The following is an 18,546-nucleotide window of genomic DNA, read 5'->3' as shown; positions in this document are numbered from 1 at the left end:
TTCCATCCCTCTGACCATTTTTGTGGCCCTCCTCTGGACCTGCTCCAACAGGTGCCTGCCTGTCTTGTGCTGGGGACCCCAGAGCTGGATGCAGTAAAAGCCTTTTTGAGAAAAGCCTTTTTTTAGTCTAGTACTTCCCCTTTTCCCCAAACAGAAATGTATTGTAAGGTACATATGCTAAAGCTCCTTTTCTCCTTCCCTACTTCCAAAAATGTGTATGCATGCTTTATGTAATGCAGTCTGTTTTAGTAAAAGAGGTAAATAATAATTGGAACTTAATTCAGGAAATGCTGGGATTTTTGACTGTAATATTTAATTCTATCTTTTTCTGGTTCAGGTTTTTTGTGGCGGCTGTTGCAAACGCAAGTGCAAACTACAGTACATGGAGAAGGAAGCAAGAGTCTGTACTGGCTGTTATGATCATATTAATAAAGGTAAAAAGGTTTTTTTGGTAATTGCAGTAATCATTAAAGGAAGAATAGGTACAGCTAGCATCTCTGTTAACCTTTGTTCTTTTGGGGGAGCTTCACTACTTTAATTGGTGTATGTTTTCCTATTTCTGATGTGGAGGGAAGAAGAGAATAATTGTACCTCTTAGTTGGATTTCAGTCCTTATTTTAAACTTTGAGTAGCAAGCTGGTTATTTTTTATTAAAAAAAAAAAGTTTGAATTCTGTAGGACTAAATGTAAAGTTATGCTGTTGGGTTATCTGTAGCAGGAGTCTGGAAAAAGTGATTGTCCTTCCACAGTAGCCTTCTACATGTTTAAAGGCCATAACCCTGCTCATTCTCACAAGTTATTTGCCCATTTTATGTAGCTTTCCGTCCTGATATTTTTATAACTCACCTAACAGTGATACAGTAATTGAATCATAAGATAACCTTTTCTTAACTGAAAGCTAAGCGTGGGTGCTTCTGGAAACATCAGGAGAAAAAATTGATTATTAATATTTAAATAACAAGTTGAAAACATACCAGACTTCTAATACACCACCTGTGTCCTGGTTTCAGCTGGGATAGAGTTAACTGTCTTCCTAGTAGCTGGTCCAGGGCTATGTTTTGAGTTCAGTATGAAGAATGTTGATAACACTGATGTTTTCAGTTGTTGCTAAGTAGTGTTTAGACTATAGTCAAGGATTTTTCAGCTTCTCGTGCCCAGCCAGCGAGAAAGCTGGAGGGGCACAAGAAGTTGGCACAGGACACAGCCAGGGCACCTGACCCAAACTGGCCAACGGGATATTCCATACCGTGGGACGTCCCATCTAGTATAGGAACTGGGAAGTGGGGGCAGGGAATCGCCGCTGGGGGACTAGCTGGGTGTTGGTCGACAGATGGTGAGCAATTGCCCTGCACATCATTTGTACATTCCAATCCTTTTATTACTACTGTTGTCATTTTATTAGTGTTATCATTATCATTATTAGTTTCTTCTTTTCTGTTCTATTAAACCGTTCTTATCTCAACCCACGAGTTTTACTTCTTTTTCCCGATTTTTCTCCCCCATCCCACTGGATGGGGGGGAGTGAGTGAGCGGCTGCGTGGTGCTTAGTTGCTGGCTGGGGTTAAACCACGACAGCCTGCATGGAATTTGACTTGATAAATGTGATATATGTATTTGCACCAAGGTACAGGGATCATATGGTTCAATGTAGTCACTGCAACTGTAGCAAGAGGTACAAGGAGGTCTGTTTCCCTTAGGAACAAATTAGGCAGATGTGGAGGTAGAATATCAAGGCATCTACATTTTCTTCTGTACAGTAGCTTGGGTGTTCATTTTTTATAACTAGCTCACAAATTGTGCACTGCTCTTGAAAAAAAACCAACCAAACAAAAACCAAACAACAAACCACCCATAATAACCGCACTGCAAATGAAATTTAATCAATTGTGAGATCTTAAAAACTAATCATATTTTTTTAGCACAGGCATTTGAAAGGATGATGAGTCCAACTGGTACTGTCCCCAAGTCCAGTATCTCCTCTGAGTGTTCTTCTGTTGTTCCACCTTTGGAGGAAGCCCAGATTTCTGGTAGTGCTCGCTCTCCTTCACCTTCTGCGTTGTTACCTATCTCAGTACTTAAACAACCTCGTGTTGAAGGTATGCTAAATATAGTATAATATATCTAATACTTTCAGAGTATCTTTGGAGAGAGTTGTTTATCGCACCATGGATACTTACTTGGCATAGTGATATTTTTTGTGGGAAATGGAAACTCTGTGAACTGGGACACTGGAAAGTTACTTTTAGTTCCCAGTTTTGATGCCATGTATGAGCTTGACCAAGTCTGTCTTAAGTCTCCATTTATGAAATGTGGATGTTAGTTTTTTCATTGTCCTCTCTGTTATATTGTAATTTTTTGTGTATGTAAATATTACTTTCATCATTTTTATATAGCTTAGGAGATCTCTGGCTTGTGTTGCAACTGCCAGTCTTACAGTAAAAACAAAAACTTGTTGTTGCGGGAAAAGTTGCTAGAGAGAGCAATAGGGGTTCATTCTCTGTGTAAATACGAATGATTAGTGTCTTTGTTCCACTGTTATTAAACCTGACCTTCAATGAAAATATATTTTTAAACAAAGCAATAAGCTAACTTTTTTAGAGTGTATTTCATCTTTTAGTTGTGGTATGCATGTCTCTTACTACAGAGGGATGATTGAGGAAGTAGCCTTCCTCATATAGGAATTGATAAATATAACTATAGCATGGCAGCTCCCTCTGCAAGTATGCAATTTTTTTTGCATGTATTTGCCTGACTGGAGACTGGCTGATGTCACACTGTCTACCTGTGTGTAAACAGTAAACAGATTCTCTATATATTTGGGGGGAGAAGGGGCTTAATTTTTATCCCTTTCAGCTGTTAGAACAGTACAACAATATGAAGCCAGTGTTGTTTTCTTAATCTGTCCTAGGGCTGTGCCCCAAAGAACAGAGGAGAGTTTGGTTTGCAGATGGTATTTTGCCAAATGGTGAAGTGGCAGATACAATAAAACTTTCTTCTGGAGCAAAGAGGTTGTCACAGGACTTCAGTCCAGTAAACCCTGACTTGCCAGAGATGCATATGGTATGAATTAAGAAGTGTGTGTAGGTGCATGAATTGCCTCTTGAAATACCTTTGCTTGCTATTGATGGGGCCCTTACATACCATAGTAAGACTTTTGCTTCACAGTGTTTGGAATTTGAGCCAATATTTTATTTATTTTTGTGTGGGTGGCTGTGAAGTCCTTGGACTGAAATATTCTGTAGACCATACTTCAAAAGAAACCATGTTTGGTTTGGGGTGTATGTGAACTTTTAAAAATGGTATGGCAGAAAATTTTCCAAAACAAGTTTTTTTTCTACACAGCCTTTGATTAACTACTTTTATGAAGGTAACTTCAGCCATAGTTCTGAAACCTGTCATTAACAACATGCTTATAGTAGAAGTTTGTGGTTTTTTTTCCAGTGGCTTGCTATAGTTTGCCTGTTGGATTAGACTAAGTAGAAGTTTCATAATGCCCTAGAATACGACACTACAGGGTGCAGCAAAATCTCTGTGTTACTTCTAATGTGAACTAATATTGAAGAGGGGGATTGTTTTTTTAATAATAGATCATATTCATGGTGTTGAACTAGTTGCACTTGTACCACTTCTTTGGACTTTTGTTGTCAAGTTTGCTGTCGAAAGATTCAGAGAGATTCCTCAGATGGAGTCTTTTTAAAACAAAACATAGCTCTGAAGCGCTGTCTCAAGCAGTAACAAATTCGATGATTCTAACAGTGTTCAAGAGGGTTTTTTTAAAACAAATCAGTAAAGCTAATGACCAGACCAGGTCATTATTATTTGTATATGGAGGATCTGAACAGTTACCAGGTGTACAGCATGTAAATCAGCCTTAATTCATGAAGAAGGGATAGTAGTAAATGGGACTTCTTTGAAGAAGGAAGGACTCCAATAAGTTGCAATAATCAAAAGGTATAGCCTGTCTTCTGGTTTTCGGAAAGAGTAGGATATTTTCACTTGCAAAACATGAGCAATGTCTAAAATTAAAAGCAGCATGGACAAAGTGAGTGGGAAGCAATTAGTTGGTGGTTCTTGTATGCAGCTTCAGAAGCTCAAACAAAACCACCATACTGCAGCTCTAAAGCAAAGGATGTACTTTACTAGGTAACACATAATCCTGAACATGCTGCCACAGGATACTATGAAGGTCAAAAATGTAAAGTGATATGAAACACCGGCAAGCAAATTTGTGGGGAGAAAATCTGTTAGAGGCTGGTTTAGTCATGTTTTTTCTGTGTTTGTGGGATGTTATTCTGGGTACTGGTGTCTTTTTATTTTTCTGATACATGTATTCTCTAAACAGAGAATTTGCTGGAAGCTGATGGCATACCAGGAGAACTATTACAGGGCAAGCATAGAGTTGTTAGCTTTTTTCTTGCTGCAATGAAATGTCTTCCCTATTGAGATAGGATGCAAGTCTAACACACTTGAAAGGTGATAGTGCACCTCTTGATTTGTTTTGGGTTTTTTTTTATGGCAGCTCATATCCTAATGTGCCTATACTCATAGCTTGTCGTATCCATTTCACTGGGGGAGCAGCATAGGTTTGACTCCAAACTAGAAATGAATCAGATTGTAAAAAAAAAACTAGGCTCTGCTATTATTACATAGTGTCAGAATAGAAATAAATACGCTTTCAGTACTGAACTGCTGATCCCAATGATGGCAAATTACAATGATAACAAGGTTCAGTAGCTGGTGAGTGGGGAAACAGTAATACTAAACAGATTCTTGGAGGAGTACTTGGTTTATTGTTGATTGTGTTACATCTGACCGTTGTATGCTAAAATGACCAATCTGCAGTGCTCTGATATGAATTTCATGTTACCAAACAAACAAATTAATGATGCATCTTCACCTAATGTAACTCCTACAGATGGAAGGGGAAAAAAAAAAGAAAAAAGAAAAAAAAAAAAAGAAGATCCAGGAGAGAATTGGTGGTTTTCTTCTTGGTTAGAGGAAATGCATTCTTAGTATTTGTGATAGATTTCTTTCTCTTTTTGCTTCTAGAATGCTAGTAATGAAATTTCAGCTTGTTGTGAGACAAGAGTGTAGATTTTTTTTTTCTTCTTCTTCATAGGCTGCCAACACAGTGGAAGATGACATACTAACTGATGTAAATCCAAAACTGAAGGAAGAAATTGGTACTGTTACAAGAATGGAGAAACCATGTCCTTCTGTTTCTTCAGATGATGCACAGCAGTCTGTTCCAGGCCAGAGTGAGGTGGTACATAGGTATAAATCTGTAGCTCTGGAAACTAAAGAATGCTCTCCTACTGCGGAAGCTGAGAAGACTAGTTCCAGTTCAGTTGATCAGACTACAAGTGGTGTCCCCGTTAGCCCTTCAAGTTGCAGAGCACTGTGTGGTGTTGAAAACTGTGTCCGTAAAGAGATCAGCCTTGTTCCTGATGATGATAAACTGCCACCACTTTTGCTTGCAGTGGGTGAAAAAGGAAAAGGTAAAATTTGAGAAAATTGTTAAAATTTAATCACCTGATGCAAGATTTCTAAATATGAACTTGTGTGTATATAATTTGTATTTTAATACAATTCTGATCTCTCATTAATTGCTGCACATTGGATTGTTGGATAATTAAACATGCATTATTAACAAGATCAATATGTTATGAAGAGAGTACTTCATCACTTAAATGCATTTTAGTAGTGACTGTGCTTATTGATGTACCAGTATATGGATGAGGAGACAGCATACGCAATTAGTCAGTAATTACCAAATGAATGGTAGACCTAGCTTGCACCTTTGTTACAAGTTACTGCTTTATTTTTATATGTTCCTTGAATCTTAGGGTAAGCTATTCATTGGTTGATAGTTAGCTATTCTAAGTTTGAGAATAATTACCACCCTCTTAAGAGAGGAGGATGGGACAGCCTTCCAGATGCTGTGATCTGTAATTCTTGTTTTAGATAGTTGGCTGACATGTTGAACTGAATCAGGTGTTAATTTCTGTAGATCGTCTAGTGGAAGAACGTCCATCTCACCAACAGGTCAGCTTGCTTCTTGTGGAAGGAAGTCCTAATCCGTTAACTTTTATCCTAAATGCAAACTTGCTTGTAAATGTCAAGCTAATAACTTGTAAGTAGTGCACGTTTTCTTTTCCATTAAATCCAGCTTCCTTTTTCTGACTGTAAAACAGCTTTGCTATGGTATCTTATCTTTTTAATTAAAGATTCTTCAGAAAAGTGCTGGTACTTCTCAACAAATGGACTGCATGGTTTGGGTCAGGCAGAAATTATCATTCTGTTGCAGCGTTTGCCAGATGAAGAGATTTTTCCTAGTGAAGTATTCAGATTATTTATTGACATCTATAAGGATGCAATGAAAGGTATGTAATTTTAATGTCTAACTTCTTACATTGTAATATCTTCTTGCTGATCTTTAAAGCTGGAAGTTGATACATAATTTTTCTTGTGGTATTTGTAGGTATCTAATGATTCTGTTTAAAAACCCTGCAGTGTTAGCCTTGGGTTCTAAATAACAGGAAGACAAAAAATCTAAGTTTCTTTGTTTCATGTACTTCTTCAAACATCCTGTTTGCAGGGGTTTTTTTGTTCTTCATTTATACTGTGTTGGAGATTCTGGGTGTAAGTCCTTGAGTTTAGGACATCTGGAACTTTATTTGTAGAAGTACAATACTCTTATGTATATAAATATTTGAGGTCTGTTAATCAAAGCTCATCAATTGGTGTGTGCCAAAACGTTGTACACTCTAGGGTTTTTGGTATTTGTTTGGGAAAACCTCATTTCATATTCAAGTTCATTTAGTTAGTAAATATAGAGCACTTAGTCTATGGGTTTAGATGTCTGTCAGACTTTCAGGAAGATGTGAAATATACCACATGGCTGACAAGTCTATAGGAGACCACTGGTTGGAGTAGTTTTCTTGACACTAATGTATTACGTCTCCGGATGTGCAAAGACTCTCTGTCCCTCTTTCTACAGGAAAATTAATAAGAAACATGGAAAACATCACTTTTACTGAAAACTTTCTCGGTAACAAAGAGCATGGAGGATTCCTGTTTGTTTCACCAAGTTTTCAGAAACTTGAAGATCAAATTCTACCAGAAAACCCTTTTCTTTGTGGCATTCTCATCCATAAGCTGGAAATACCCTGGGCAAAAGTTTTTCCAATCCGTTTAATGTTGAGAATGGGAGCAGAATATGGGAGTAAGTTTTAACACTTTAAATAGCTGTATAAATGTATTTTGTAAAATTCCCTTTGGAAGATTTTTAGACAAACAAAATATTTAAAATCATCTTTGCAGTATTTTTTATTACACTTGTGTAGGACTGATGTTTGTTTCATACACAGGAACCCACCTATTGAGGCACTTGGGAATTTACATTGTCCTGCTAGACTCCCTTAATTTTTTTTTCCTCTTCTTAGCTGATGAGAAAGCTAAGAAACCAAAACTGACAGTAATAAAGTATCAAAATGCCTAACTTTTGTTGTCATGGGAGAAAGGTTTGAAGGGAATTTCACAAACCCAATTTACAACTCTTGACAAATTGGGGTTTTGAATTAAATTACTGAAATAGAGTATATTGGCAAAATATTACTGCTTCATTAAATGAATAAAGGTATTCATTACTTACAACAATAACTTACAAATTAATACATTTGAAATCTCTAGGGCTGTAAAAATGCAGGAGGCATTCTTACTTTGAAAGATAGATGAAGAGCATGTAAATGTGCGCCACCAGAGGTTGTGCAGTGACACAACCTCCATGTGGGAATTACCTTCCACAGTCTGGTTGCAGGCTGATGGGAGCATTTTCTGCTCTCCCAATGAGATTTACATTGACACTGCTCCAGTCCCACCAAACAAAAGTGTTTATGCAGAATCCCATTGCCTTGAAGAACAGATAAAGCTAGCTTGAGCAAGACCTGAAAGTAGATACTGCTCTTAATGCTTTCTAGAGTTCTTGTGTACTTGCTTGAATAGTGCGGACATTTAATTTAGTGATATAGGTGCTGTTTTGCTTCCTGTTGCACTGCTGCTTACTTAGGATTTAGAGCAGGAGTTCAGATAAGGTGCTGCGCGCAGCAGTTGCTTAAGTGGAATGGATTTCAAAAACATGTCATACACAACTTTCCTGACCTGAATGCGTTTTTGATAAATAAGCCTACCATTCTAGAAGCTGCAAGTCCATAAATATGTATCACTTGCTTGTTTATGGATTTCTTGAGTCAATAGCAGATTTCTACTGGCCAGGCTTCCGTCTGTGTGTTGTCAAGGGTGGTAGCTTCTTTGTCATTCTTACTTCGCTTACCAAGCTACTTTTTTTTTTTTTTTTTTTTTTTTAAAAAAAACAAATTTCTATCCTTGACCTCACAACCCTGACTTCACTGTGCTACTTGTTTTGTTTTCATATGGCTTCATACTGTGGTCTGTGGTCTCCTGCATGTTAATGCCTTCGCTAATTTCCATCTGCATGTATTTCCCATTGCAGCCAGGGGCCTCTTAAAGCACGTTACATGGTATGAATATCCTCCCTCACTCTATTCTTGCTTATCAATACTAAGTGGTACTTCACTTTGTATTATAGCATTAACATAGAAGCAGATGTTAACGTGTATGGTATTCTTATTCAAGCATCTATGAAGCCTTGCAACCCCTGCTGCAGCTGGTGATCCAAAGACTGAAGCCAGGATGTTTCCATCCAGATCACCTATTGCAAGAAACATAGCTGGCAGAGCATATGAGAGCAGTGAAAAATCTCTGCCACAAAATTACTGCCACTAGGAGAGTAACTCCATGCAATGACATTGCAGTAGGATTTAACCATGGCTGGGGAAGCCATGCAGTGGGCCAAAGCACAGTCCATGACAGAATTAGACAGGGGCTCTAGTTCCTTTGGCTGGTCTGATACTGAGATTAAGAAACGTAGGCTATAGCTGAAAATAAAAATAAGTACTTGGATTAGCAAGTTTTACAGTTGTTCACAGGTAAATGTGACCTTTTCTTTTTTTCTTCCCTGACTCTAGCATATCCAACTTCTGTAGTAAGTTTCAGGGACCGGAAGCCACTCTTCGGAGAGATTGGACAAACAATTATGAATCTACTTGTTGTGAGTAAATGTTTTATTCTTTTCCCTTCCTGTTATAATTTAGATTATGTAAAATATCCTCAAAACTCTGATTCTTGAAAGCAGAGTTATTTTTGGCAAAGATAAAGAGCTAATATTTTTGTTCTTCATACCTGACTTGAAACTTTCTTACAAATGAGTGCAAGTGAGTTAGGAAAGCTGTATCTTTCATGTTATTTGTTACATATTAGTTCTGGTAGTAAGAAATGGCTTTAAATGAATGAGAAAACTGTTGACATTTACATAGAAGCTGGTAGTAGTCATTGTTCAGTTGCATTTTTCTCTTCCAAGCATTGGTGTGGTGTGGGAATTCTAGTCTTAAGTCTGACCATTTTTTAAATGTGAAGGAAGACTTGACAGACAGATGCTGTGGTCTAACTGTAATTGTAATTAGTCTGTCACACAACCTTACCAGAGCTACACAGTCTGACTGTCTTATGTGAAGAAGTTTTTGGCAAAATCATCAGAGTAAGTGAAGTCCGGAATTTATGCCATTGCCTGAGGAAGTTTTCCCTTTTGTCACCCAAATAATTTGATTTAAACTTCCAGTAAACCTGTATTCCTGACCAGTAACGTTCTTCATCTAATACTTATACAGAACTTATCCTTAATGCCATGATGAAAAGTGCTGTAAGGCTGTGGAAAGAATTGCATGTATTATTTAGATGATTGCAAAATCCTCTCCGAAGAGTTTAGAGACCATTACAGCTGAGATGAAACTGCAGTCTTTGGCCCCTCTTTCTTTTCTCTCACTGTTGATGTCCATATTGCTACCTAAGGAATCAATCAGAGGAGTTGCACCATCTGAAAAACAGCATGTTTTTTTCTTGATGGAGGAATCTTACATTTTAATTCCATGAGCCAGCTTCCTGTCTGATTGGTGAAGTGCCAGTACCAATGTGGAATTGCATCTTCAGACTTCGAGGAATCTTAATGTTGTGCTGCTGATGAAGCGAGCTTCTATGGAGTTTATTTTCAGCTGAATTTGAGTTACTCTGATTCTCCTTCATAGCTGTGTTTGTAGTGTCAGCTTGAAGCAGACAGTGGGAATATGTGCTCCTTGGCAGGACTGCGTCAGTTGATGCAGCAGGAGTTTTAGTCATTTTAAGATGACTGCAGAATGTTCTCTTGATGTTACATTTTTAACTCCCTGTGGTGCAAATCCTCATTTAAAGATCATATAAAATCTTGTACCACACAAGTGACTGAGGTAGTGGTAAATGATGGAGGCGAAGGACATCTGCGATGTATATCCTTAATATTGTTAAAACAATGCCAGTTCAATTCAAACTTGTAATGCAGTAAGGTGTGTTCATAAATACCCTTCTTGCTACAGCCGTGCTGATTGAGGAAGGTACTGATTACCTGGCTTAGCTGGTGACAGGACCCTTTTCTAACCTTTTTTCAGCTGAGCTATTAAAGGCAAATAAGACCATTCTATACCTAAAGTTGTTCTTCTGGAATAAAACAGACTACAGAAATTTTGCAGAAGTGTCTGAGATGATGGATGATAACTTCTGTCAGAGCAAGGTATAAGAAACAGTGTGGTATTCAGGCTATAACTCAACAAGTTAGAGCTCTAGGGGACAGGGTGTGAATCTACAAACTAATCTAGATGGTGGCTTCCATGCTTTGCTGTTCTGTCAGAGAGGAAGGGTGTTGAAGTATTTTGTCATCTAAAACACTGTAAGATCCTAATGTGCATGAAGTAGCCATAGTCTAGATAGCCCACTAGTAGATAGACCTGCCTTGTCAGTGCTATAAATTTGTAATATATTCACTAAGGTACCTTTCACATACATCACACTAGGAAGAAGGTGATGACTAAGTCTTCAGCCACCCTTAATGTCATTACTCTGTAGAAGACTCAGAGCTGTATGTAAGGTACTTTTGTCTAGGTGGTATTTGTTATAAAAGGTAAGAAAATTATACTTAATTGTCTGCTAATGTAAAAACTTTGTCTGTTATAGGACCTTAGAAATTATCAGTATACTGTGCATACCATAGAAAATCTGTTTGTTCATGTGGAAGTGGGTAGAAGCTGTATTAAAATACCCCTAAGGAAGTATAATGAGGTGAGTAAAACCATCTTGATTAGCTTTCTAATCAAAACTGCTTTAGACTATTTTTCATATAATACCAGTCACATCTTAGCATGAGCTCTTTAAAAAAAAAAAAAAAGAAAAGAAAAACCACTTGATGGCAGCTCTCTAGATTATTTTGCTATTTGCTGTGCAGTAGGCTTTTTAAACTGATGTAAGCATGTGATGGGGGAAGGGGGAGGGTGTGAAATTTTCTGAACGCACATTTCTTTCTTCCTGGATATGTTGGAAGGTGGATAATGATGAGTGAAAAGTTGAGCTTTAGGATAACTGTTAAATGAAGAAAAATCAGCAGTTTCTTCAAAATCGTTTAGCATGTATTTTCAAGGATTCTCTCTTACACATTTCCCGATGATGGTGTTTTGCTTAAAATGTAAAAAAAAAAAATCTTTTCTGCCAGTGTAGTTTTCATTACAGTTTGTTTACTTCAGCTTTAACAAAAAAAACCCTGAACAGTAAACTGCATGAGGCTTAATGCATATTTTAGCCTTAAGACCAACAAAATCCCTACAACTGATGCTGCATTGTCCAGCAGTACTCAGACTTATCTCTCTCAACTGAAATAGTATTTTTGATCATGTTTAGTGTTCCTGCAGCTAGTCATGGCAAACTGTGTTGTTCAAACTCTCTGGGATTAACTAAGTGAATAATTCTTGGGATTTGTTTTGAGAGCTGGATTTTTCTAATGTCTTGTATTTAAAATGAGTACTGCAAAGTGAGATTTGTCAGTTTAATGACAAATTTTGTATTGACAGGTAATGAAGGTGATAAACTCTTCTAATGAACATGTAATTAGTATAGGAGCAAGTTTTAATACTGAAGCAGATTCTCACTTAGTGTGTGTGCAGAATAAGCACGGGCTCTATCACACACAAGCAATCAGTGCTACTGGACATCCTAGGAGAGGTAAGCTGTCTAGTTTGGCTTGTGGAGAAAAATTGCATTTCTAGAGCAGAAATGTAAGTTCACTGCTAGGCTGCAAGGAAAATATGTATTCTCAGTAAGTTGTTGAGACAAAAAGTTTGGCATTCAAGCAGCAAAGGAATTTAAATGCAAAAAAAAAAATTGCTGGTTTATATCAACACTTAGCTACCTTTTACAAATGTTATGTTAAATGGACACTGATACTTTTTTCCTCTCTGTTTCTAGGATGTTATTAATACAGCTTACATTTTCAAACATAATCAGATTCTTTACATCTTTCAAAATCTAAATTTAATATTGGTGTGAACTGGGCGATATATTTACATATGTAAACAATAGTCTTAGTAACTGAGTGTATGGAAATACGGTAACAGTGAGTAACTCCATAGAACACCTAGCAAACTGATAAAACCACCTGGCCAGAGAATAGTGCAGAGGTACCTTTTAGGTTCTGAAAGTAATACAGTTGTGCAGCATGGCAGTTTGTCTGGACTCGTAAGTCATGCTTTTCAACAAGGCCCATTGGCCCATTGTTGGGCGGGGAATTCCAGATCGGTAGGGCTGTAATCTTGCAATCACCAGTGTCAACCTGAAATGTTGTTCTGTGCTTCATTAAGCATAGCTACTTAGCATGTTCTTGTTTGAAGCACTGTGTGCAACAGATTTATGCAAGGGTTTGTAGCATAGAAAGTCGCTTATGTCATTTTTTCTTTCAGTTGCTTTTAGTACCACTGAAAATGATCTAAACTTCAAGAATATATTCTGTAAATAAATTAAATTTAGAAGTTGAACAGCATGTCTGTTTTAAAGGACCAAATAAAAAAAAAAAATTAAAAAAAACCCCACACCACTGTTTCTTCAATTGTGTCTCCTCTTCATATACAAAGGTTTTTTTGGCTTGCCTGGCTGGGTTGGCTTGCCATCAATATCTTAAAAGGATACTGTATGCACTCACAAAATAAGTTAACAAAGCTGATCTTTTTTGCCAAGGTCCCATTAGAAAAAATTTTTCTTTCTTTAGACAATTATGTTTCATATCATGCTGTCAGTAAGGTATTTCTATTAGCGCTTTCAGTATAGTAGTACCTTTTTTGCCTGCGTTTTTAAAAAGGAATGCAAGTTAAATGTTAGTAGTGACAAACTTAAGTGACATGAAGTGGTACTCACTTTTTGTTCCTACTTTTTCTAGTTACAGGTGCAAGTTTTGTGGTGTTTAATGGAGCTTTAAAAACATCTTCAGGATTTTTAGCTAAATCCAGTATAGTTGAAGGTAAGAATTTTGTCCTATGTGGCTTCTTCTTAAGAGAACTTAAAAAAAAATAGCAGCAGTCTTGTGCAAGATCTTTATTTTTTTCTCTGTTCAGGATTTTTAACTTTGTAGAATACCTGTTTCAAATAAATGCTATATAAAAGATACATGCTAGTTCACCTAATTGTTTGAAAACATACCAAGTTTTAACTCTTTTTGCTTTAGTCAATGCAAGTCTTTCCTTTATGGTTGCCTACATCTGGAACTATTTTCACTGTTGTGTTGATGAGATACATACATAGACATATAAATGCAAAATACTTCTAAGATTAGTCTAAGATTGATCTTTTAGTCTTAGTTCTGTTCACAAAGATTTTCATTACTTCCTCTTTCATATAACATTTAATGCTGTAGTTGGGGGATGGAGTCCACTTGATGTGCATTTATTAACGAGCTGTAGGAGAGGGTTGTCCCACCAGAATTTAAGCTAACATTCTACTAAAAAGCTATGCTACTCTTTCTGTAGATAAGTTGGGATTTTAACTGTTTTTTTTCTAGATGGACTAATGGTACAAATAACACCAGAAATGATGGAAAGCCTACGTCAGGCGTTAAGAGACAAGAAGGACTTTAAAATAACTTGTGGAAAAACGGATACAGGAGACATAAAAGAATATGTAGATATTTGCTGGGTAGAAAATGAAGAAAAAACAAACAAAGGGTAAATGTATTACCAAAGCAAAACATCTTAGAGAATTCTTGTTCCCAATTTTCAAATATCCACCTTTAACTTCTTGAAATTAATCTAAGGTATTTTTATTGAAAGAAAGTACTTGATACTAAAACCTGAAAGGGGATAGAACGGTAAACTGCTTGCAATCCTCTAGATGTCACTAACAGAACAATTTTGCTTGTAGTTCACCAAAATCAACATAGTTTTCTGTGTTCAGGAAGGTGTCAGGAAAAGTGTGTGAACCCTCAGTTTCCTTTGAAAGTCCTCTATCAAATCAGTCATCAGTTTGTGTGGAGATGCAATTAATCCCTTTAAGCTTCCTTGGGGGGTGGGGGGCGGGGCTTGGAAGTGCATTGTACTGCCCTTGGCCATTCACCACTTGGCATGCCAGCATTCAACAAAGCAAAATGAGATGCAAGACATCTTTATTGGATGTGATTCAAATGCTTGTTTATGTAGCTTCAAACTTTTAATTATACATCACTAAGTCAAAACTTGTCTCACCTTAAGTATTTTCTCAGGCCACGGGTTTGACTTGGTATGCCTTTGTCTGTGGATTCTCTGACCAATTAGAACAAACAGTGGCTTTACCTAAGATGGTTTATAGCTTCTTAAACCTGTAAGATTAGGTTTTTATTAAGTGCTGTTTGTTCCCTATTTAGGATATTTCTTTCTGTAGCATCTGTATTTTCATGATGCAAGTCCTGTATTACATTTTGTTGTAAAGCTGTTTAAATAGCCTTTAAGGATGGCTAAACGTTGTTTTATACAAGTTATTCAATCTAAATCATAAAACATTGTTTTAATTATTAACCATACTATTATCTTCCATAGCATTTTAAGCCCAGTCGATGGAAAATCATTGGAAGGAACTCAGCATGAAAAAGTACCACAAGGCAGAGACTTTGAAAGAGAGGGAAAAGTTATGAAGTGTACCGAAGTTAGTAAATTGTTCTTGAGCCTTTTTGATACTTTTTAGAATAGTTAAGTGGTAAAGTGATTATACTAAGTGATAATGCTAAAGAAACTAAGTTAGGTGATGTATAGCCATACTGATAGGCAGAATGTTCTCCATAGCTCTTTGATAAGTTTACATACTTTTCATTTTTCTCCTCTGAAAAAGACTAAGTCTGTTAGTATTGATAACTCTATAAATATATAATCCAGATATTCCCATGGTCACTTAAGTATTTTGATTGAATAGATGAAATACTAAAATACTTTGCCAGCAAACAAGCATTATAGCTTGCTGCTTTCTGCATTATATGTATACTGAATTACTCTTTTTCTTATTTTCTAATATAACCAGGCTGCTGACTGTCCTTATCCTTTCTGTAATTTCAGGTGTACTATTTTCTGAAGGACCATGAACTATCCAGTCCTGTTCCTCACCAGTTTGCTAAAGAGATTGCTGTTGCCTGCAGTACTGCTCTTTGCCCACACCTAAAAACCTTGAAAAATAATGGGATGAATAAGATAGGCCTAAGAGTTTCTATTGACTCAGATATGGTAATCTTTCAACTCTTATTGCAGACATTCCATTTCAACTGAAATCTCTTTCTTGGAAAGATGTTGGATCTCTTTCTGTATGTTTTTAGTTTTTTGCCCTACCCCAGATCCAGACTGAGAATGAAATTTCATGAAGAAGCTGTCTTAATGACTAGTTTTTCTTCAAAGTAATAGTCCTGTTTCCTTATTCTGGCCCAAACTCCCTAACAGCTGCTTGCAGTAAGCTACCTGTCCTTCCCTAGTTGTAACTCTCTGGCACTCATCTGCATCTAAGGTAAGTCAATGTAGAGCATCATAGAACCAATTTTCTGATGCTTTTCTCGAAGTATGTAGTTTTCTGCTGGTTTTGCTCCCTAATGTAGTGCAGTAAGCGATAATTACGCCAAAATCTGTACAGCAAAAAAGGACAGGTCTGCCCAGTTGAGTATGGAAGAAGGGGGAAGGCAAGGCTATCCAGCATGTGATGCCCCTCAAAAGATTACAAAACAGCAGAACAGTTTGGTTCCTTGCCTCTGAACGTGTTCTTATCTTTTTTGAGAGAAGCTGGAAATACAGTCCTGAAAATCTAGTTTTCCGTAGTATATTTTGAAATTAATAATAACTGTGATAATAGGATATAATTGGATCGCTCTTCAACATCAGAAGCAGTCTGGGACACAGAGGAAGAGGATTTGTGGCCCTGTAAACCCAGGGGAATATTGCATGCTTCTCAATGACAAGCCCAATTGTCTGTGATTGACCTCAAAACCCATCCAGTTGCCAGTATTTGTTATTTTGTCACTTCATGCTAGCTGAAATATTCTTTTACCAAGATACTACACTTCTGCGTTGTCTTGTCAATATGAAAAGTAATATCAACATTAATGTGTTTTCCTTCTAGGTTGAGTACTTGGCCGGATCTGGAGGATACCTTCTTCCACAGATGTATCTGAATGAATTGGACAGTGCTCTGATTCCTGTGATTCATGGTGGGATGTCAGATCCTATGAGTCTACCAGTGAAAATTGAATTAATATTTTTCATCAGAGAACATCTGTTTTGATGAGGCTGATTACAGGCAGTACACTGATTTGCTAGATCTGAACACCAAAGTTATAATGCTACAAACACTAAAAATGTTGAAGTTTCTAAACCTGTTATGTTTTAATAGATTTCCAAACTTTTCTAAAACCCTCAAATCCTCTCTGGTTACTTTGCCACAAAAGAACTGTAGTTTGTAATGTTTCCTAAAGTTCTGAAAGTTTACACTTAATACAGGTGCATAAGAGGGCAGGTTTTGTTACCTCTTCACACAGTTGTAGCATTTACTATATGTAGTGTAACTTTAAGCCATACTATCTTGCCTCTTAACCTCAGACAAGTGTTACTAAAAGTCGCTGTGGTTAGATCTCATCTCTGCAGCGTGTGCTTTCCATCTATAAATGAGCTAAACACTGAAGTAAAAGCTGGCACAAAACTTTCCTTGCTGTTTGAGATTCAAATATGAGCTCTTCTATAGCTGTCTGCAAAATTCCGGCGTCAGTACAAAATACAAGTGCACACCTTCTGACACTTGTTTATGGTCAGCACAAGGAAGAATTTTGCAGGTATGTTTATGAAGACTCTGTAGTTGAAATCCTTAACATTATGATGTTATGCTGGTGCTTCAGGAAAACATGCTCTGAATTAATTTTTTTACAAAGTAACTGATTTCCTTCTTGTATTTATAAGGATTTATCTAACTAAATGGATGCTATTTTTATAAATACTGCTGTTTTTTTCTTTACTCTGTGCTCAGCAGTCCTGATACAATTTGACCTTTCAAGGGTTAAAAAAGAACAGATTACCCTTGATGTAATCTACACATAGCAATAAGTCAGACAAGAATTCTGCAGAATCTGTTCTGCTCCTGTCTACTGCTTTTGCCACCTCTTAGTAGCCACGTTTACTGTCAGGGAGAATTGATGTATTAAGTGTGAATTTTCATGAACAGATTGATTTTTGGTGTACCTGAGCTTCTTGTATAGTACATATTTTTGATATTGGGTCATTAAGATCTATTTATGTATTTGTGATGCATGTGATTTGTACTGAGGTTCAGCAAACCATCACTGGGGTTTAGTAACTGTCACGCAAGTGTTTGTCAAGAACAGACCCAAAACTAAAGATACACGAGATCTATATTGTTTTCAGTAAAAATGCTGGTGCAACTTTATAATGAGACTATTGAAACTTTGATGCCTTCTTGATGCTAATAGGGGATATTCTACGTTTTTGTATCAAAAACAATTTGTAACTTAACCTATGCTGCTCTGCTGTTACCTGTGCTTCGAAATACCGGTTGTAGAAGGGTTTAGGCGTCAACATCTTGCCCTGGAGGAAACTGAGGCTGCGTTTGTGCTAATTAATATAACTTCTTCAGAGAAACTGCAGTTATGGGGGAGAGCTGAAGACCACACTACGTGCAGTATGAACAAAACACCTCCTTGCTTGCAAAGAAGCTGCAACCAGACGGTCGAGAAACCACCCGTGGCAGACTGAACAGCACCTGAGGACTCTGACTGGGTGGGAGATGGCTGTTGCCCCGGCACCCCATGGGTAAACCATCTGTGTTCGTAGGGGTAACTAGAGGAACAGCTGCCTCTTGCCACTTACCCTGTACTGTCTCCTCCTAAGTAACGATCAATAAAGTTAACTAAGCTGCCTGATCTCTTACCTCTGTTACGAAAAAAATAAAAGGACACCTTCTGCGTGGATGGGTCTCGCCTTTGCGGCGTTCCGGGCGCTCTCCTCGCAGTCCCTCTCCCGTTTGTGCTAATCGCCGGGGGGTGCGGTGTCCCGGCGGGCCGCCCGTTCCGCTTCCTGCGGAAACCCTCCCCGCTGTCCTCGCCGCCAGCGGCCG

At 37.5% G+C, this 18,546-nt stretch overlaps 1 protein-coding gene across 1 annotated transcript in view; it reads left to right on the top strand.

Moving 5' to 3' along the window:
• Positions 1–18,338, top strand: part of ZFYVE16 (zinc finger, FYVE domain containing 16) — a 27,821-nt gene extending 9,483 nt beyond the window's left edge. The window contains exons 3-17 of the mRNA XM_010578075.1: positions 338–434; positions 1,920–2,096; positions 2,909–3,060; positions 5,120–5,498; positions 6,011–6,133; positions 6,228–6,383; positions 7,001–7,225; positions 9,048–9,130; positions 11,119–11,223; positions 12,006–12,156; positions 13,364–13,444; positions 13,982–14,144; positions 14,991–15,096; positions 15,501–15,665; positions 16,546–18,338. Coding sequence (XP_010576377.1) covers positions 338–434; positions 1,920–2,096; positions 2,909–3,060; positions 5,120–5,498; positions 6,011–6,133; positions 6,228–6,383; positions 7,001–7,225; positions 9,048–9,130; positions 11,119–11,223; positions 12,006–12,156; positions 13,364–13,444; positions 13,982–14,144; positions 14,991–15,096; positions 15,501–15,665; positions 16,546–16,707 — 2,325 coding nt within the window. The 3' untranslated portion in view covers positions 16,708–18,338. The remainder of the gene's footprint in view (positions 1–337; positions 435–1,919; positions 2,097–2,908; positions 3,061–5,119; positions 5,499–6,010; positions 6,134–6,227; positions 6,384–7,000; positions 7,226–9,047; positions 9,131–11,118; positions 11,224–12,005; positions 12,157–13,363; positions 13,445–13,981; positions 14,145–14,990; positions 15,097–15,500; positions 15,666–16,545) is intronic.
• Positions 18,339–18,546: the final 208 nt, after the last annotated feature.

Source organism: Haliaeetus leucocephalus, unplaced genomic scaffold (assembly GCF_000737465.1).
Source record: "Haliaeetus leucocephalus isolate CR32 unplaced genomic scaffold, Haliaeetus_leucocephalus-4.0 Scaffold598, whole genome shotgun sequence".
In the NCBI taxonomy this organism is placed as follows: domain Eukaryota; kingdom Metazoa; phylum Chordata; class Aves; order Accipitriformes; family Accipitridae; genus Haliaeetus; species Haliaeetus leucocephalus.
This window is presented reverse-complemented; position numbering and strand designations above follow the sequence as displayed.